The following is an 18,557-nucleotide window of genomic DNA, read 5'->3' as shown; positions in this document are numbered from 1 at the left end:
GGACGCGAAGAGCTGAAGCCCGGGGCCAGGCAGGTCCGCGCCCGGAAAGGGCTGGTCATCTCCCGTGTTCGGCACTGGCGCGTTGGCCGTGTCCGCACCGGATGCGGCCCGTCAAGCTCTCTGTTCTCTCTCGTGCCGTCAGTCCACAGGCACTTACGGAGCACCTACTGCATTCCAGGACCGGGGAGGCAGCGTAAGCAAGTCCGATGGGACCCCAAGCCTCTCTGTGCCCGCCCTCCGCCCTCCGCCCGCCCGGAGGCAGCGGGGACTGCGCTGCCGTTTCACCCGTCTGCCGCCTGTTGTATTTGTGTCTTATCTCCTCTCTGTGTGCCAAGCGCCTGGCAGAATGCCCAGCACAGGCAGCACAGGGGGAGGTGAGAAATGTGGCCGCGTGGTTGTGCACAGTCTCTGGGCCTCGGTCTCCCCGTCTGTAAAATGGGGGTAAGAGAGTTGCTGCCTAGAGGGCTGTTCTGAGGGCCCCGTGGGAAGATGCTGCCTGGAGCTGCAGAAACAGGAGCTGGGAGTGTCAGCAATGAAAACCAGCGGGGCGCCGGGGCGGGCCTGAGCGGAGCACCGTCTGCGGGTCCTCGGCAGGACACGCTCATCCGAGATCGCGCCCGCTGTCGGGCGGGGGTGTGGTAGCAGAGCCTGGGGCGATGGGTCCGACTCAGGTGCGGGGCCTGGCTGGCTCCCAGCAGCACCCGCTCCTCTGACCCCACGGCACAGGGGTCACCGTCACCGGACGGGCAGAACCAGCAACCCCTCTACTTGTGTGGAGACCGAAGGCTGCGAGGTGAGGAGAGGGGCAGCAGGCGGGCTCTGAGCCCACGCCCCACGCTTTGCCCACCACCGCGGGCGGGCGGGCGGGCGAGGCCCAGCTCTGGAAAATTCGAAAGCAGGCGTGGAGCCTGTGCGATGCGCCGGGAGGCCCCGAGGGGGAGCGGCTGGGCCTCGTTAGCACTGACCCCGGCCCCGCAGCTCCTGATGGATGACGGGGTTCGGGCGGGACAGGCCCCGGGGGAGCGGCGGCCCTATCCATTATGGGCCCATCAGCGCCTCCCTGAGCCCTCCCTGCTCCCAGCGCCATCAGCCTGGGGCCGGGAATAAATCTCTGTCGGGGCGCAGGAGAGCGGAGAGGGAAAGGCTGGGTATGAAAAATGTCTCCTTCCTGGTTCTGGCCACAGAGCTGCGTTGGAGGCAGCAGCGAGCCGGAGGCTGGGGGGACGGGAGGCCCCAGAGAGGCTGGGCTCCAGGCAGGAGCGGGGATAGGGCCTGCCCACACCTGCCCCAGGGCATGGCCCTGCCTGGGCTTCTTTTAACGGGGACGCAGCTGGCTCTGAGGAGGACGGGGCCCCCATCGGACCCAGTCTGGGGTGTCCCAGGCCCCGGCCCGGCAGCATGTGTGGGTCTGGGGTGCCAGCCAACACCTTCACCTCCTGTAAGGGTCTGTTCTAGGCACTAAGTCCTGGCGTGAGCTGCCTGGACCTGAGTCCCCACGCTCCCACTTATCACCTGCGACCTCTTGCTGAGGGACATACCTGTCCGTGCCTCAGTTTCCCCGTGGTTAAATGGAGGTGCTGGGTTGCTCTGTGGAGAGGCAGGCCCCACCACGTGCTCACTGGCGCCAGCTGTGGATCACTGTGACTGTCATTGTAGATGCCATCCCGCTGCTGGGCCGCTCCATCGTGGACGGGGCTGGGGAGGGGCAATGGCTCCCTCTCCCAGGGCCTGGCGTGTGGGATCCCTCCCCTCATCCCATCCACCATCCTGATGTATCCCCTCTCCTGCTTACGGGCCTTCCCCAAATGTACGATGTCCCACCTTTTTTTCTTTTTTTTTACTTGATGTTACAAGTGTGACCTAAGCAGCAGAATTGAGTGGGAAGGTCCCCTCCCTTGTTCTGGACTTGCTGCCTCTAGTAATTTGGCCAAAGGACACATTCGTTCGTTCTCTGAGGCGGCATCACCACGGTGCCGATTCATAGCGGCAGCGACAGGGGAGCACGGCAGAGGGTTAAATGGCACAGGACTCCCGGCTTCGCCATCTCCTCGCTGGGTCTCAGCGGCGTGGTCTCTTCACTTTCAACAGCTGCCTCAAAGCCTTAAAGGGCCCTGGGCCATATTTCTCCCCAACAAACACTTGCTGAGTGCCTGCTGTGTCTGAGAACCCGGTGACACAGCGGTGGCCCTGCCCTCCAGGACCTGCTGTCCGGTGGAGCAGACGGGCGGAGAGCCGAGAGCGGCAGACGCTCCCGACTGACGGTGGATGCGGCTGGTAACGCCACCGTCAGTGGGAATACCTCACGTGGAAAAGGCACTCGCTCGGCTGTTCAGAGGTCAGTCGTTCACCCTGTGATCACGGCCTACCCAGTGTCACAAGGAAAGATCGAAATCCAAAGCAGTTTCTACCGAACGCGCATTGCTTTTGCGCGAATGTAACAGTGAGAGACTGGACGTCCCACCACCGTTAGTCGGTAGTCCGGGCGTCTTAGTTAACGTGGTTGGTGTCAGTGCTGCGGGGCAGACGGGGTGCCATTCAGGAGAGGTGAGGGGCCTTTGCCAGGCCCGCAGGCTCCCCCTTGTGGTCAGCCCGGGTTCATTCAGCCGGGGTTCAGGCCACCAATAAATCGGGGTTGGCCTCCCCGTGGGGGAACAGGCCTGCGCCCTGAGCGGGCTGCCTGGGAAGGGGCTTGTTAGCATTTCACAGGCGTGTGGGTGGGCGGCTTGGGTTTGGGCCAGCGGCTCCGGAGTGATGGATGGGCCCACTGTAAATTTGTAAAATAAATCAGCTTGGCAGAGAGATTCAAAACGCCTGTCAGGCAGCAGGCATTTGTTAACAGCCTGTAGAGTTCCCTCGTCCCTCACATTTGTCAGCGTCGGGCTGTGCGGCGTCTGAGAGCCGGGCGGGCGGCAGAGCGCGGGCGGGCGGCTGGCTGGCAGCGGCTCCGCCCTCTCCGGTGTTTCTCGCTTTTCTGTGGTCCGAACGCTTCCAGCACAGGACTGGACGGTGCAGCCTGGACTAATTGGTGGGCGACCTGCGTATTCTACCGGCTCTCACTTAACTACGCGATCGCCGGCTTCGGGTTCGGATTCCAAGGACGCTGGGGTGAGCGGAAGCCGGCCGGGAGCGCCCAGGGTGTGGAGTTTCTGGGGGCCAGATCACGGTAAAGGCTTTCAGAAGAGCCCGGGCAGGGCGGCTTCCCAGTGTCCAGATACCCTGCCCCGGCCCGGGCTCTTGTTCTCTGGTGCAGAGAAATGTAGGCAGCGTCTCTGCGGGGTCACCTCCATCCTGGTGTTGGCGAGGCAGGCAGATCAGATCAGATGGACCAAGCCCCGCCCCGAGGCAGAGCAGCCAGGGGCAAACGGCTCCTCCTCTCTGACCCTCTGTCTCTTCTTCTGTAGGATGGGGCTGCAGAGTTCCAGGCGTGCACGCACGGGGCTGTTCAGTTACTTACGGAGAGGAGGCATTGAGGGCTCAGCTCGCTGCCTGACCAGTAATAGTAACGATAACACGTCGCTGCCACTTCAGTTCAAAGCGGGCTCTCCCACCGTCCAGCCGCTCCCGGCAGGCACTGCGTGGTGAATCCCCGGTAGCATCCCCGCCTTGCGTGTGGCATGAGGCTCTGGGCAGGGCGGTGGCAGAACCCTGGGCGTCCAGAATCTGCCAGGAGCACCAGCTGCTGCCCAGCTCTCACTGCCCCCCCTCCCCCCCCCCCCCACCCCCGCCATCCCTGACTCATCATCATGGACAACCCTGGACCAATTAGGAGCAGTCACAATTAAGATGTGCCGAGGGCATGTGAACATTTGCAAACACTTGTTAAAACGCATCAATAATTAAGTGCCTCTTTAATAGTTACATGTCTGGCCTCCGGACATATCTGTTTATAAACCTTGGGTCCCAGCATGCTTTGCCATCTGGGCTACGGCCTCAGCCTCTGGGAATGAAAATGGAAAATTCTTCCCCGACTAGAATTCTGAGGTTTGGCGGGCACACGGTCGCGAGAGGACACGGGCTTCTCCAGCTGCCTGACGCCGGAGGGGTGGTCTTCCCTGCCTCCGCCAGGGGGCTGCCCCCTCCCTGTCCTGCTGTGACCCCTGCCCCAGACGCCTGCTGCCTGGGAGCTCCGTCACGGCCGCTTCCGTCAGGCGTGGCCCCCACGCAGCCGGAGGACGGCAGAGGCAGCAGTAGCTGAGGGATGGCGGTGACCGGGGAGCACCAGCGGCTGCCAGCTCAGTGCCCAGCGGGCCCGGGCGATGATGGAAGTGAGAGAGCAGCTGGGCGGGGCCGGTGCCCGGGCTTCTGACTTCTTAAGACAAACTCATTAGCCAACAGAGCCCAATATCAACAGCACAACGATTGAAATTTCTTTTGAGAGCCAAGTTTTTTAAACTTAAACCTCTTCTAACGCCACTTCTTCAAAATAGACTCGCCCAGGCCGTGGTATTTTGTGGAAGAGCCACACTCAAGGGGCCAGAGAGCCGCATGTGGCTCGTGAGCCGCAGTTTGCCGACCACGGTCTTAAGAGAACCTGGAGATCCAGGTGTCTATATGAAATCTCCTGGCTTCTGAAATGAAGCGACTCATTTCATTTTTTTTTAAAATGACTGCCTGGGCCAAACGGACATCGCTGAGGCTGGCCTGCCTGCACAGCCCCCTCTTCCTGATGCGAGCTTGGTCTCCCCTTCCTTTTAGCCACAGAGGCTGGTGGGGTCAGTGCACCTTTCCCCGCGAGTGGCGATCGGTGACCCACACGTGTGGCCTGGGAGCCAGGTCGGCTCGCTGCCGAGGCTGGGGTTCCGTCTGGTGCTGGGAGGCGGCGGGGCAGGCGGAGGGGTGCAGGCCCCTCCCGTCTGTTTATTGTGTCCATCGCAGACCATAGCAAGGGCAGGAGGATGTGATGTTGGGGCGGGAAGAGCCTGGTCAGAGTGGGACCTTGCACGCCCCGCCCCCTGCTCCCTGGCATCCCTGGCTTCCGGCGAGCTGCTCCTGTGCTGAGTCTGAAGTGGGGCTTGTTTTTATTTTTTAACATCTCCGTAGTTGTGAGTGGACGGCGCTCATTGGTTTACTTACTTATTGGACCAAATCTCCCCAACCACTCCTCGGGTAGTCGAGTGTGGTCGGGTTTGGTCTAAAACACGCTTTTAAAGTAAAGAAATAAACACAATCGCGGCTTGTAAAAGGTGATCATTGGAGAATGGGCCTCAGCCCCATAACTTCAAAGTCATAGCCCCGTTACGGGGCTGGGGGTGGGGGTGGGGGTGGGGGGTGATTTTTTAACTGCGCCCGCCTGCGTCTGCTGTACGGCTGAGGGGCGTGCGGGCCGACTCAGTAAAAGCTTTTCCGACAGCCATTTAACCTCCATTTACGGAGAAATAAAGTGAAATTGATGCTGATTCGGGCCTGCTTTGGGGGCTATTTTTGTTCCATAAAAGCCCTTTTGCTTGCAATTTGCTGAGCGGCCCTGTCACTAGCGGAAGGGCCGCCGCTGATGAAGATGAAGCTTTATGGCCGCGGTATTTGCTGCTAACAGCAACCTAATGCAGCATTTTCATTTCTGTGCAATTAATGTTAACGTCTGCTACGAAAATTGTCATTAAATACCATTTTAAAATCCATTCAATTTGCATATGCAAAGCCCATTTACCATCGCGGGAGATCTGGCCGGCACTCCATCACGTCCTGCGCTGGGATGGTGGCCGCTGGGGTTTGCAGCGATTTAAGGTTTTTGTGTTGAAAGCGGACCATAATGGATGTCCTTTCTGAGCGCCGTGACGGAAGCTCTGCCATTGCACGCGGGGAAAACGGAGCCCCAGGCCCGGGAACTGGGGGCTGGCTGCACCTCAGTCCCAAGGAGGCGGACGAGCGAGCACTGGACAGGGAGTCCTCCCGCCGGGCTCCAGAGCCGGCTCCCGTCTGGCCACAACCTGCTCTGTGGCCTTGGGGACGTCTCTTCACCTCCCGGAGCTTCTGTTTTCTGGTTTTCAGTAAGGGCTGAGCCAGGTGACCGCTGATGTCTGTACATGTTAATATTTTACATTTTAAAATATAAACACTCCAGGTTGAGCGGCCAAGCCACGCCCTGCTGTGAGGAAGTTGTGTGAACTTGCGAAGGTCAAGCAAACCCCTCCCGCCTCGCTGGCCGCAGCCCTGCCCGCCTCCTGCACAGCGCTTCCGTACGGTGAAACGAAGCGGACCGAGTCCCGGGACGCCCGTGACCCTGTACAGCCTATTACAGACGGGGACACGGAGTCCCCGGTGACCCCTGTACAGCCTATTACGGACGAGGACACGGAGTCCCCGGTGACCCCTGTACCAGCCTATTACGGACAAGGACACGGAACCCAGGAAGGAAAGAGTCGGGGACAACGCTGGGACCAGGACCAGGCTGACCGGCCAGGGCGGCTCCGGACACCAGGCTCTGAGAGACCGTGACCAGCACGGACAAGTCTAGGGACCGGGTGCCCAGAGGGGCTGTGTGTGAGGAAAAGGGCCAGGAGGGCTCAGGTGCTGGGGGCGGCAGGAGGTCGGGACGGGGGAGCCAGGGAGACGCCCCGTGTTGGAGGGCCTGACGTGGGGCGTTGTTGCAAAAGTGGGGGAGCACAGTGTGCGGACAGTGAGTTACCCCCCCCTCCCCCCGCGGCGGCCTTCCCCTCTGGCTCAGGTCGGATGCCGGGTCCTGAGGGCCGGCGACAGGAAGGCGTTTCTGGTGAGAGCCGTGAGGCCGAGGAGCCGGGGCTGCGGGGCTGTGGGGACAAGCGGGCCTTAGCGCTTAGGGTGGCGCGAGGAGGCCGAGGGAAGAGCATCCGGGGGCGCGGTGGCACACGCTGCGGAAACCAGCGTGGAGGCTCCCCAAAACGAAACAGAATTCCCCCGGGAGCCGGGATGCCCTGACAGCGGGGGCGGAGCAGGGGTGCGCTCGCCGCGTGCACTGGGCACTGCTCACAGGCAGGCGGGCGCGGCCCTGTCCGCAGGGGGGGCGGAGGCACTGCCGGGGTCCATGCTCACAGTGGAGGTCACGGCTTTAAAAAGATGGGCGTCGACACCGGCTACCACACGGAGGCGCCTGAGGACGCGGTGGGAAGTGAAAGGGCAGACACAGCAGGGCCCACGGGCGCGGTCCCAGGCGGACGGCAGCTCAGTGTCACCTCACAGAGGCAGGCAGCAGCGTGGGGGCTGCGGGCCGCGGGGACGGGGGAGGGGGGAGTTTAGTGGGGACAGGGTTTCAGTTTTGCACGACGAGGAGTTCTGTGGACGGATGGCGGTGGTGGTGGCGCAACAGGGTGGGTGTGCTTGAACGCCACGGAATTGTGCACTTAAAAACGGTACATCCTGTGTCTGTTTTACCGCAGTGAGAAAAGGTTTGAAAAAACAAACCAACAAAGCAGATTGTCAGCGCCCCTGACTGCGGGCAAGCGGGGCCGCCCCGCAGAGGGCCAAGCACTGGCTTCTCAGCCACAGGTGCCGGGCTGAGCGCGCCCCGTTATTGGTGCGGAGCGCAGCGTCCAGGGGCTTTGTGCTGACGGGGGGCTTGTCTGTGGGGCTGCGGGGCAGGCGGCCAGCTGCGGGGACGCCTGCTGATGTCGCCCGCTCCTGTGCTCTGTTCTCCCCCTTCTGGGGACAGAGTCCTACCTCTACAGCTTTCCCACCATGAGCCCCTGTGGGTTGTGGGGACTGATTCCAACCAAGCCCCCTCCAAGGAGGGGCAAGGGGTCAGGCCTGGCCAATCAGAGCGCCAGAACCTGCTGGCCTCGGCAACTGGCTCAGAGGCGGACATGTGACCCAGGACCGGCCAGTCAGTGTATTTCACAAACCTAACAGGGGCGGCTTCGGGGGGAAAGACATGCTCCGAAGTTGGACCAAAGAATCTGAATCTCAAGGCTTCTGTAATTCCCTCACCCTTCCCACTGGGGCCGCTGAGGGAATGGGATGGGACTGATCCTGGCTCTTGTGCCACCGGAGGAAGACGCTTGTCAGAGAACGGAGCCCGAAGTGGGAGCACCGTCAGGCACGGAGAGACACAACAGATGCTGAGGTCGCCCGGCACCTGGATCCAGCTACGCCTGAAGCTCTACCTCCATCGCGTGAGCCAATGAATTTCCCTTTAAAAACTATCGAGGCCGTTTGAGTGAGACTGATGACATGCAACCCGCTTCGACTTCCGTAGAACCTCGTGCACGTCAGGGCTGGGCCGGGCCCAGGTGGGCCTCTGAGCCGTCTCTGTGACCGAGGCTTGGGAAGCGCGCTGATTGCCAGACCTGGGTCACTTGCCCCTCCCTGGAGCCAAGAGTCACACGCCCACCTAAGGCCCTAATTTAGTCACTGCCAAGCCCGCCCCCCACGGTGAGGGATGGCGCCGCGGGCAGCCTTACCGGGACGGGATCCCGAACGTCATGTTTGGGGGGACGGAGGGGGGCTCCCTCTTGAAGCGCCGGTTGTCCTGGTTCGTGATGCGGATGTCGTTGAGCTTCTGGTACAGGAGCGTCTCCCGGGCGGTGACCAGGCCGGCCTTCACCGCCCCGCGGTTCATGGCGATGTAGTCCCGGGTCAGCTCCTGGTGGCAGGTGGGCTGCTGCTTAAACACGTTCCAGTGTCCGATGGCTGAGGCAGGGACAGAGGTCACGGCCAAGGTCAGCTGGGCAGCACGGCCATCGGGTCCTGCACCTTTCCATTCACCGGAGCTGCTGCCGGCCCTCTGTTTGCTCCCGGGAGGCTGCGTGGGGGGGGTGGGGGGGAGTTTCCCGAGATCCCAGCGGGCGGTGAGCGCCCTGCATGGTGGTTAAACCCTGGCTGAGTTCCTTCCTAGATCCCTGCTTGGTCCTTCACCCCCGCCACGCCCAGACCGTGGTATTCACCAGATCGAGGCTGCTGGCCCGGCCCAACTCATTTCCCACAGTGTCCTAGGGCGAGCGCTCCGGCTCCCAACGCACTCTCACCTTCGGGGACCCCTCCGTCCAGCCCCCGATGTGCTCTCACCTTCGGGGACCCCTCCGTCCAGCCCCCGACACGCTCTCACCTTCGGGGACCCCTCCGTCCAGCCCCCAACATGCTCTCACCTTCGGGGACCCCTCCGTCCAGCCCCCCGATGTGCTCTCACCTTCGGGGACCCCTCCGTCCAGCCCCCCGATGTGCTCTCACCTTCGGGGACCCCTCCGCCCAGCCCCCCGATGTGCCCTCACCTTCGGGGACCCCTCCGTCCAGCCCCCAACACGCTCTCACCTTCGGGGACCCCTCCGTCCAGCCCCCCGACGTGCTCTCACCTTCGGGGACCCCTCCGTCCAGCCCCCCGACGTGCTCTCACCTTCGGGGACCCCTCCGTCCAGCCCGCGGACGTAGAGCCCGTAATTGAAGTCGATGCCGGGGAGGGTGCAGTTCCTCTCCCGCGGTTTCCCGAGCTCGGCCTGTGGGAGCACAGAGAGCGGAGGTGAGGCCGGGTCTCGGACCAATGGCTCTAATACAGGTGCCCGCCGGAGTCACCGATGCCCGCTTACCCCGCCTTGTGGGCAGCCTTCGGGGCCTCGGGGGGCGGGCGCAGTCCCTGTGGTGAGCGGCTGCACTTGGGGTCCTGCAGAGACTCCCTAGGAGCCCCCATTGAGGACGGGCATCTTTCCTCCCCGTGGCTTCCTTCCTCCCCGTGACACGCCCCTGTCACCCGTGGGCGCTGGGCTGGGCAACTACCCTCCCTCCTGGGTCTCTGGGGACCGCCTCCCGGAGCCCCGAAGGGGTTTGTGGGAAAGACGTTACCCTGTGCCTTCTCAGCCACATGGACCTCAAGGCACCGTGTCTGGCCTGGGCCACCGGCCCCCTGTCCCCCCGCAGCGCCCCGGGGCCAGGGGCCCTGTCCTGCGCACTCAGAGCGGCATCGGCGTCCTCACCACCCAGGGCCCTGCCGGGTCCCCGGGTCCAGAGACAGTATCGGGGTCTCAGGCTCCCTCCTTGTCCTCTCGCTTTCTCATTCCAGCTCATCTCGGTCCCGCCTCGCGGCTCCGGGGACCTGAGCGGGACTGAGCGTAGAGGGGGGTGATCGGGACCCCGTGTGGCTCCTCACTCTGGAATTCACGCCTCCCTGGAGCTGGCAGTCCCCGCAGCTCTGCCTCCCTGACTCCCCCACACGCCCCGCGGCTTAGGGGGGCTAGCCCACTCCCCCCCCCCAGGCTCCGCCGGCCCCCAGCCTCCCGGAATGCCCTTTGCTCCTGGGCCACCCCTCTGCTGTCCTCATTCTTCAGCTCCCTGCACCTCTTGCACTCACAGTGGCCGCTCCCTCCCTTGGCCACGGTAACTCTCACCGTCTGTTCTGCTCACCTGGGGCTCAGAGCTTAAGTGACCTGAATTCCTATGCACAACCCTGTGAACAGGCTGAAAGCCTTCGGGTTGTAGCTTTAAGGGGGCCAGTTGTATGTGTGTGAGTGATACCACAGTAAAGCCGCAGACCATCACAAGGGAGTGTAAGCGAGTCACAGAGTGTGTGCCGACCAGTTTAACGTCTGTCTCCCCTGGTAGACGGTGAGCTCAATCTTTATTTACTTATTTTAAGGTTCATTAAAGACATTTTTTAAAATAGGCATTAATTTTTAGAGAAGTTTTAGGTTCACAGCAACACTGAGCAGAAGGGACGGAGGCTCTCATCTGCCTGCCCCGGTTGGTCTTTATTTTCACCTTCCTTTCCGGGGCCCAGCACAGGAGGTGCTGGGACACAGGAGGGTGAATGAATGAATGAGTGAATGAGTGAAAGGCCTGCTTGGAGGCTGTCGGTTTTGTTCCACACGGAACCTGCTAGGTTTCTCCCTCTTCCTTCCCCCTCCAACCCCGGCCCTGACCTTGCTGGAGCGCCCCGGGGTCCGGCGTTCCAGGCGGTGCCGGGTGCCCGGTGCTCGGGCCTCTGCGAGCTGGTTTGTTTGAATTCCTCCCACGCGACTCCCTCTGAGCTGCAGACGAAGCTCTGGCTTCTCATTTGTTTATGAAAATGATCCGGCCTCTCTGATGACTGCCGGGAAGTTAATTAAAATGTGACTTCTCTGGGCGAGGCCCCCCTCTGGGCAGGTGCAGGTGGGCAGACGTCCAGCTGGCAGAGGACCCACAGACAGACTCGAGAGCTGGCTGCCACTCGGGCGGGCAGAGGGGTGGGGAAGAGGCGGGCGCCTCGCTCTCCACGCTCTGTTTCTGGGCACCGACAGCTGCCGACGCGCACTGAAGCCGCAGGCTGCAAAGATCATCCCCGAGGGAGGCTCACTCATCTTTTCCCTCCACAAACATTTATTTTCTGCCGACTCCGCGCCAAGCCCTGTGCCAGAGTTTGAAGGTAAACAAAGAAGATGCGTAGCCCCTGAAATTCATCTTCTTGCAAAGAGGACGACCGAACAGATTGCCTCGAACTCCAAAAACTGTAGGCCCTCGAGTGAGACAAGGTATTTGCAATCCACGGGCCTGACAAAAGACTCTTGTCCATCCTATGTAAAGAGCTGCTGCAAATCAATAAGAAAAAGGCAGCAGATCCCGTAGAAAAATGAGCAAAAGACTTGAATAGGCACATTATTAAGAGGACGTCCAAGCGGCCAAGACCCACGGGTTAAGGTGCTCAGCCTCGGTGCTGTCGGTGAGGGTGTGGAGCACCGGGCGCGCTCACGCCCTCGGTGGGCGTGTGAACTGGTGCGGCCACCGTGGGAAACGGTTGAGCTGCGTCTACTAAAGCTAAACCTGATGACACCCTCATGGCCCCCAGCAGAAACCAGTGCCCCTGTCTGCGAATGCGCACAGCACCGTGATACGTGACGGTCACGCCCCGGAAACAGCCCTAAACGCCGTCCCAGGCGGGGAAACCGTTGTGACGTATTTATCCCATAGAGTGCCCCATAGCAGTGGTTCCCAATTGGGGTGATTGCACCCCCTCCCCCCGAGGACATCCAATCGTGTCCGGACACATTTGGGGCTGGGAGGGACTACTCCCCTCCAGCTGGGGCGGGGCCAGGGCGGCTGCTAAACCCCTCACGGCCCACGAGACAGCCCCACCCAGTGCGTGCTCTGGCCCTGATGCCCAGAGAGCCGCGGCTGAGCAACACACACCACGGAGAGAGAGGGCACAGCTGTACACAACCCCGGGCCCGCACACGCAGTGCCAGGGAGAGAAGCCCTCGCGCGAGGCGGCGCTGCTCCGTGCCCCCTGAGGTTCAAGTGCAGCATGGCTCTCTGGGAGGAGCCGGGGGGAGGGGGGGGACAGGGACAGTGGGTCCCCTGGGGCGGGGACAGTGGCTGAAGCCGCTCCAGGAGGCTGAGGGGCGCTGGCCTGTGGCTTCCTGACCCCTGGTGGGTGCCCTTCGCACCCGTTCACCCGGGACGGCGGTCACACGTCCGACGGGCAATGGCCGAACCGGAGACCCAGCTTCAGACAAGGGCTGCCTGCGCACAATGACAGACAAACGAGCTCGGCTCCCAGAGGGTTCTCCGGGCTGTGGTTCTGAGCCGGGGGGCGGGGCCCCCCCTGGAAGTCCCTGAGAATGGAAGGATTTCCTCTCCTCTGACCTTTCTGACCTTTCCAGACCGGGGTGTCGCCGGGTAGACAGAAGAGATGCCCCGAGAAATTGGCAAGAAGCAGGCTCAGCCGCTGGCGAGGTCTGCTCCTTGGTGGGTGGGCGGGGGGTTAAGGAGATCGCTGCGGCTTCAGAAAACATCGTGGGGTTCCACTGGGCGCTCGGACACCACAGCTCAGTGCTCCCCCACCGCAGCCCCTCACAACAGCTCTCGGAGGGAGCACGCTGCCCCCCAGGACGGATGGGGACACAGAGGCTCCGAGAGGTCGCAGACCAATGCACTTCAACCCCCGCTTCTCCTGTTGGTGGCACCTCAGGCAGACCCTCCAGGCCTTTGGAGAGGCACAGCTCAGCGCGGTGGGCTGTGAGATGTGGAGGCTACAAGCGCGGGGCCCACGGGCCGGCCCTTGTCATGGGGTGTGAGCCTCCAGAGCTGCATGTGGAGGGAAGTCCCGGCTTTGGGTCCGACCACCCGCCCTCCCCCGCAGCTTCCACACTGCCTCCCTCCGAGCTTCCTCTGTCATGGGCTTGGCTGGGATGCAGCCCTGGGTGACAGCTGTCCCCATCAGCAGACAGCTTCATTAAGCCTCATTAAGATGTCATCCCTCCGCCTGGCTTCCCGGCTCTCCGCTCTAATTAAAACCATCTCTGTCCGTGTCCCGGGGGGCCTGGGATTCTCTGGGCTCCTTCTGCACGGAAGCTGCCTCCGATCCCCGACGGGAAGGCCGGGCCCGGGAGGACCAGGCCCGGACATCCGCGCCGGGAACCAGGACCCGTCCCGGAAGTCCCCTCGGAGCAGCTGGTGGCCAGCGTGACCAGCGTGGGGACCACGGGGGCTGCCTCGTCTGCCGTCACCCGCGGCTCCGGAAGGCGGGCCCCTGGCCCTGGAGCCTCGCCAAGGCCCATTTTCCTGGGACAACTTCAAAGCAGGTGACCAGGCCTTGCGACTCGAGTCTAATTCTTTTCCACTCACTGTGCTGTAATAAATGCTAACCAGGCCCCGCGTGCCACCCAAGAGGCAGGAATGGGCCACGCCAGGCGGCTTTGTTCCTGATGCCTGGGCTGGGTCCCCGCTGGACGGACAGGCCGGGGCAGCTCCGAAGCCAGGGCTTTCTGGGGGGTGGGGGGCGCTCCATGCCTGCGTTCTGGACCCGCCTCCAGGCAGGAACCTCACTTCCTGGCAGCTCCTTAACCCCCAGCGCAGCGTCCAAAGGAAAGGAGTGCTGTTCCGCAGTGGAGAAGCTCCGCTCTCCCCCGCTTCCCATTCAGGGTGGTCACGTGGGGCCCAGTTACGCGGCAGTTATTAAATATCTGTGTGCCCCCCCCACCCCCCCGCACACGTACGCACACACTGCCGTGGCGCGGAGGGTAGTTCATTATTGCACAACAACGTAAGATCCTCGAATGAGAAGCACAATATAAATGCAAATTGTGGTCATGATTAGCATAGAGGGTATTTATTTATCTCCATAACGAGAGCCGCCGATAAACAACCCTGCGAGACAAGGTGCGGGATGCTCCACGGGGCGCCCGGCAGGGAACACACGGAATGCCACTAAAGCCACACGCGAGGAGACCGCACCCACGTGCGATCCAATAAAACAATGTCAAGTGAAAAAAGCCCGGCAGGATTTAGATTTGACAGAGACGACGGCGGCGGCCACGTGAGAAAATCCACCAAACACACCCTGGAAGGAAACACACAAGCTGCCTGTGAGGGCATGAGGTTGGAGATGGCGGCCTTTAGGGGGCGGGATTTCACTCATACTTTAAAAAGGCAAAAGGCAGTTAGGCCGTAGCTTCTGTGCCATGTATACACGCCAAGGGTCAGAGTTCAGGGTCTCCCTCCCTGTGGGTATAACTGCTGTGAATTTATAACAGGGCCGAGTGGGCGAACCCAGGCCGAGCGGGAGGATGGGGAGCCAGCATGTTACTGTCACACAGGACTGAGTCCCAGTTCTGCCACCTTCCATGTGACCGTGGGCAAGTCGCTTAATTTTTAAAAAAATATTTTTTTATTGACTTCAGAGAGGAAGGGAGAGGGAGAGAGAGATAGAAACATCAATGATGAGAGTCATGGATCGGCTGCCTCCTGCACGCCCCACCCTGGGGATCGAGCCCGCAACCCGGGCCTGTGCCCTGACCGGGAACCGAACCGTGACCTCCTGGTTCACAGGTCAGCGCCACACCCGCCTAGCAAGTCACTTCATTTGTCTCGTCCCGGTTCGGGCTGGAGACCTCCGTGGCCCCGCGGAGCATTCGTGGCACCGGCCCGGGTGCGTGTCGCTCGGTAGACGGGTTGCTGCTCTTGCGTCGCTGTTGGCGTGGCCTGGGCAGCCCTGCCACTCAGGCCGGGGGGAGCGGCGTGGGGACAGCCGGGCCACTCCACTGGGCCTCACCGGCCTCGGGGTGCTGGCCGCGGCGGCTCCTCTGTCCTCTGCGCAGCTCCCTCGCTGCCGCCTGCGGGGCTGTGGCTGATGTATGGCCTCGCCGCGGGAGGCGGTCACGGTGCCGGCCCGCGTTCCCTCCCCTCCCCCTCGACAGCTTGAAGCCAGGTCCTTCATTTGCATTTACATGATCTCGCTGTGCAGCTTATGAGATCGAGAGATTTATTTGCTACTTAGCTTGATGTTTGATTACACCCGGCGAAGGCGGCGGCCCGGAGCGCGGACGCATCGCTCTGAGCCGGGGCCTCTGGGGGCCGGTAACTCAGCCGCGGGTTTAGGGGGATGAGGGGGACGCGCTGCGTTTTGAAAAAGGCAAACGTGAGAGGCTGGAGGGAACAGTCACCAAGATTTGGATTGAAGCAAAACAAAAGCAATAAACCCGCCGGGGGGTCATCCCCGACTGTGAGCCGCCCGGCCACTCGGGAGGAAACCCACTGGCCGGGGACCGAGCGCCCAGACACCCCGGCCCAATCACAAGCCCCTAAGGAGGGGGCTCCTCCAGCACAGGGAGGAGGTGAGGCTCGAACCCCGAATTACCAGCGTGGCTCTCGGGACAACGCTGTGTCTCCAGGTCTAGCTGGGTGGCCTCGACCCAGTTACTCGGCACCCCAAGTTCCTGAGTGATAAAATGTGAAAGCAGCCTCCTCTTAAGTTCCTGGCTGAGATAGTAAAGGAGGAGACTGTGGGAGCAGGGGGAGGGGTACAGGGCGTGGGGGGGTCAGGGGGCCCCAGGCTGGGACTGCATATTTGAGGTCGGGCCCCCTCCCATCTCGTTGCTCTGATGGTCCCTGTGGCGGAGCTGGTGCAGGTGTCCTGTTGGCGGCACCTGGGGTCTCCTGACCTTTTGTGTCGAGGGAAGCCCAAGGGCCAGCGGACCTGATGGCCCCACTCCCATCATGGCCCTCGGCCCCAAGGCCTCACGTCGGGAGGCTGCTGGGAAGGGAGGGAGGGGAGCCCCGGCCTGGGAGTCCGGAGCCTGGGAGCTGGTGTTCAGCCTGGTCTGCCCCGGGGACACCCGTCTGCCTCTGAGCGCCACAATCTCTCGAGGCTCCAGGGCTCGGAGAGGAGCGGGCACCTCCGTGGACGGACAGGAGAGGCTCCGGGGGAGAAGTCCCATCCCGACCGGCCGGCGAGCCTAGGACACTCTTATGCCCACACCTGCGTGGGGTCCACGGCTTTAAGGGAAAAGAGAACCACTCGACCAGGCCTCTCGGAGGGCTGTGAACCCCGTCTGACCCTCCTCCCCGGGTGACCTCTGAGTCTCAGCTCCTCGCTGTGTGAAACGGACAGCCATCCCCGCGTCCCCACTCAGGATGAAAAGACGAGGTTTCAAGGCGACATGAGGCCAGGCGCCGGGGGTGCGGGGCACGCAGCGGGCGGGTGTGCGGCTGGGGCGGCTCTTCCTTTCCCGTCCTCTCCGGGCCGCTCGCGTGGGGAGAGGGAGGAACTCCTTTGAGCCCACCCTGGTGTGGGGTCCACCGGAAAGGAGGAAGTTTCTGGACCGCCGAGAAACAAACAGGATGCGGGGTCTCCTCCACCGCGTGGGGCTGACCGGTGAGAAGGGAGCGTTGGGTCAGTTCAGCTGCCCGGGTCCGTGCCGGTGGGCAGAGAGGCAGCAGGGGGAAGGCCAGAAGAATAAAATGAAACCAAGAGGGAAGAGAGGAGGAAGAGGAAAGCTCAGGATGATCTGTGTACGTCTCCGAGCGCGCCGAGATCAGAGGCGCGCGCGCGTTTCAAGTTCTGACAGCGGCGGCCCGGGCGGCGGGCCCTCTGTTTACGCATCCGTGTTCCTCACGGGCTCATTGAAAACCGGCGCGTGTAACGGGGAAGGAAATGTTCGGCGCTTTTCCCCCTGATAAACCCTTGTTCCTTCCGAGAACAGATGAAAACGCCAGCCCCAGCGACTCCGGGTTTGATGTATATTTCATGACATCTCATTGATTGTAAGTTTTATTTCCATGTCAGTAAGAGCGGCATTGTAATAAACGAGGAGGAGTTTAACACGAAACGGCAGCTGACCTATTAGCGCCGGGCAGCGGAGCCGGGACGCGGCCACGCAGGGAAGCCTGCTAATAAGGACGCCGTGGATTTCAGCACGGGGCCGGGCGACGGGCGGCGGCGGTGGGCAGTGGTGGGCGGCCGGCGGCGGCCCTCTCTGCGGCCTGCAGGGTTGTTTCCGGTTGCTTCTGTGCTGCTGCGTTATAGGGAAGGGTGTGAGGGCCTCTGCTTGGTGCCCTGGGGCAGAAGAGATGCATATAACCAAGTCGCGGCTGGAGGAGTGTAGGGAGCGAGTTTGAGGATTTGGGGATCGAGCCCACAACCCAGGCCTGTGCCCCGACTGGGAGTTGAACTGTGACCTCCTGGTTCGTAGGTCGATGCTCAACCACTGAGCCACACCGGCCCAGCGTGCCAGTATAGTCTGAGGGGTATGCAAAGCAGACAGGCCCTGAATGGCTGAAAGCCTGCTTCCTCGGGCTGTGTTTGAGAGCAATTGCATGTGTGACGATCTGAGTCTGGTCTGGTGGACTTTTGAGCTAACAGGTCTCAGCCAGATCCAGCCTGTCCACCAGGGCCTCCCTGGACACTGGGCACTGCCCACTGGGTCTGTGTCCACGACTGAGCCCTGGACCGGCCCGGGCCCGTGGCTGGGAGGAGGGAGAGAGCGATGAAAGAGAAGGTCTCAGCGCCCCAGAGGATGGTCCAGCACGAGGCAGCTGAGCGATGCGCGGAGGAGGAGGAGGAGGAGGAGGGGGGGGAGGGGAAGGGAGAGAGGGAGGAGGAGGAGGAGGAGGAGGGTGGGGGAGGGGAAGGGAGAGAGGGAGAGGGAGGAGGAGGGGGGAAGAGGAGGAGGAGGAGGAGGAGGAAGAGGAGGAGGAGGAGGAAGAGAAGGAGAAGGAGGAAGAGGAGGAGGAGGAGGAGGGGGGGAGAGGGGGGGGAGAGGAAGGGAGAGAGGGAGGAGAAGGAGGGGGGAAGAGGGGAAGGGAGAAAGGGAGGAGGAGGAGGAAGAGGGGGGAGGAGGAGGAGGAGGAGGAGGAGGAGGAGGAGAGCTGAGCTATAAATGATTTGAGGGGCGGCTTCTCAGATGCAGTCGGCTGCCTGACTCAGGTACAGATTTCAAACAGGCGGCGTAATTGCTACACGTGAGATCTGTTTGTACTGAGCTTTGAGCCTGGGAAATTACCAAGCTCCGTGCCGCTCCTACAATTAATCATTGAAGGCTTCGGAGTGAGCATGCCCATTACCGCGACGGACCCGGCGATGGGCAGGAGCCGGCGTGTAAAGCGGCAGCTTTTATGAAAGTGTTCCTCTCCCCTGCCCCGCATCAGGAATGCGCGTCACCCTCGCCCGCTCGCACACTGGTGCGGACCAGCCGGTAATTACCAAACTGGAAACGGGCAGCGTCTCCTAATGAGTGACAAGCTGCCGCGCGGAAATCTAATTTGGTCTAATTAAGCAGCCTTTTGTGAGGATTTGTCTTCAGATGGAGAGGGAGCCGAGGAGATCTAAATGCAAATGAACGCCTGGTTCTGGTTTAAAGGGCGAGGCTGAGCCGGGCGTCTTCGGGCCCAGCCCTCTCTCTATCCAC

The 18,557-nt window shown here is 62.0% G+C and overlaps 1 protein-coding gene across 1 annotated transcript in view; it reads right to left on the bottom strand.

Moving 5' to 3' along the window:
* The window catches only part of CFAP77 (cilia and flagella associated protein 77), a 93,147-nt gene that overhangs the window by 33,487 nt on the left and 41,103 nt on the right, over positions 1 to 18,557 (bottom strand). The window contains exons 2-3 of the mRNA XM_008152499.3: positions 9,302 to 9,401; positions 8,373 to 8,601 (exon numbers count right to left, since the gene is read on the bottom strand). Coding sequence (XP_008150721.1) covers positions 8,373 to 8,601; positions 9,302 to 9,401 — 329 coding nt within the window. The remainder of the gene's footprint in view (positions 1 to 8,372; positions 8,602 to 9,301; positions 9,402 to 18,557) is intronic.

The sequence above is a fragment of the Eptesicus fuscus genome, chromosome 15 (assembly GCF_027574615.1).
Source record: "Eptesicus fuscus isolate TK198812 chromosome 15, DD_ASM_mEF_20220401, whole genome shotgun sequence".
In the NCBI taxonomy this organism is placed as follows: Eukaryota; Metazoa; Chordata; class Mammalia; order Chiroptera; family Vespertilionidae; genus Eptesicus; species Eptesicus fuscus.
Note: the sequence above shows the minus strand (reverse complement) of the source record. Positions and strands in the feature narration are given on the sequence as shown.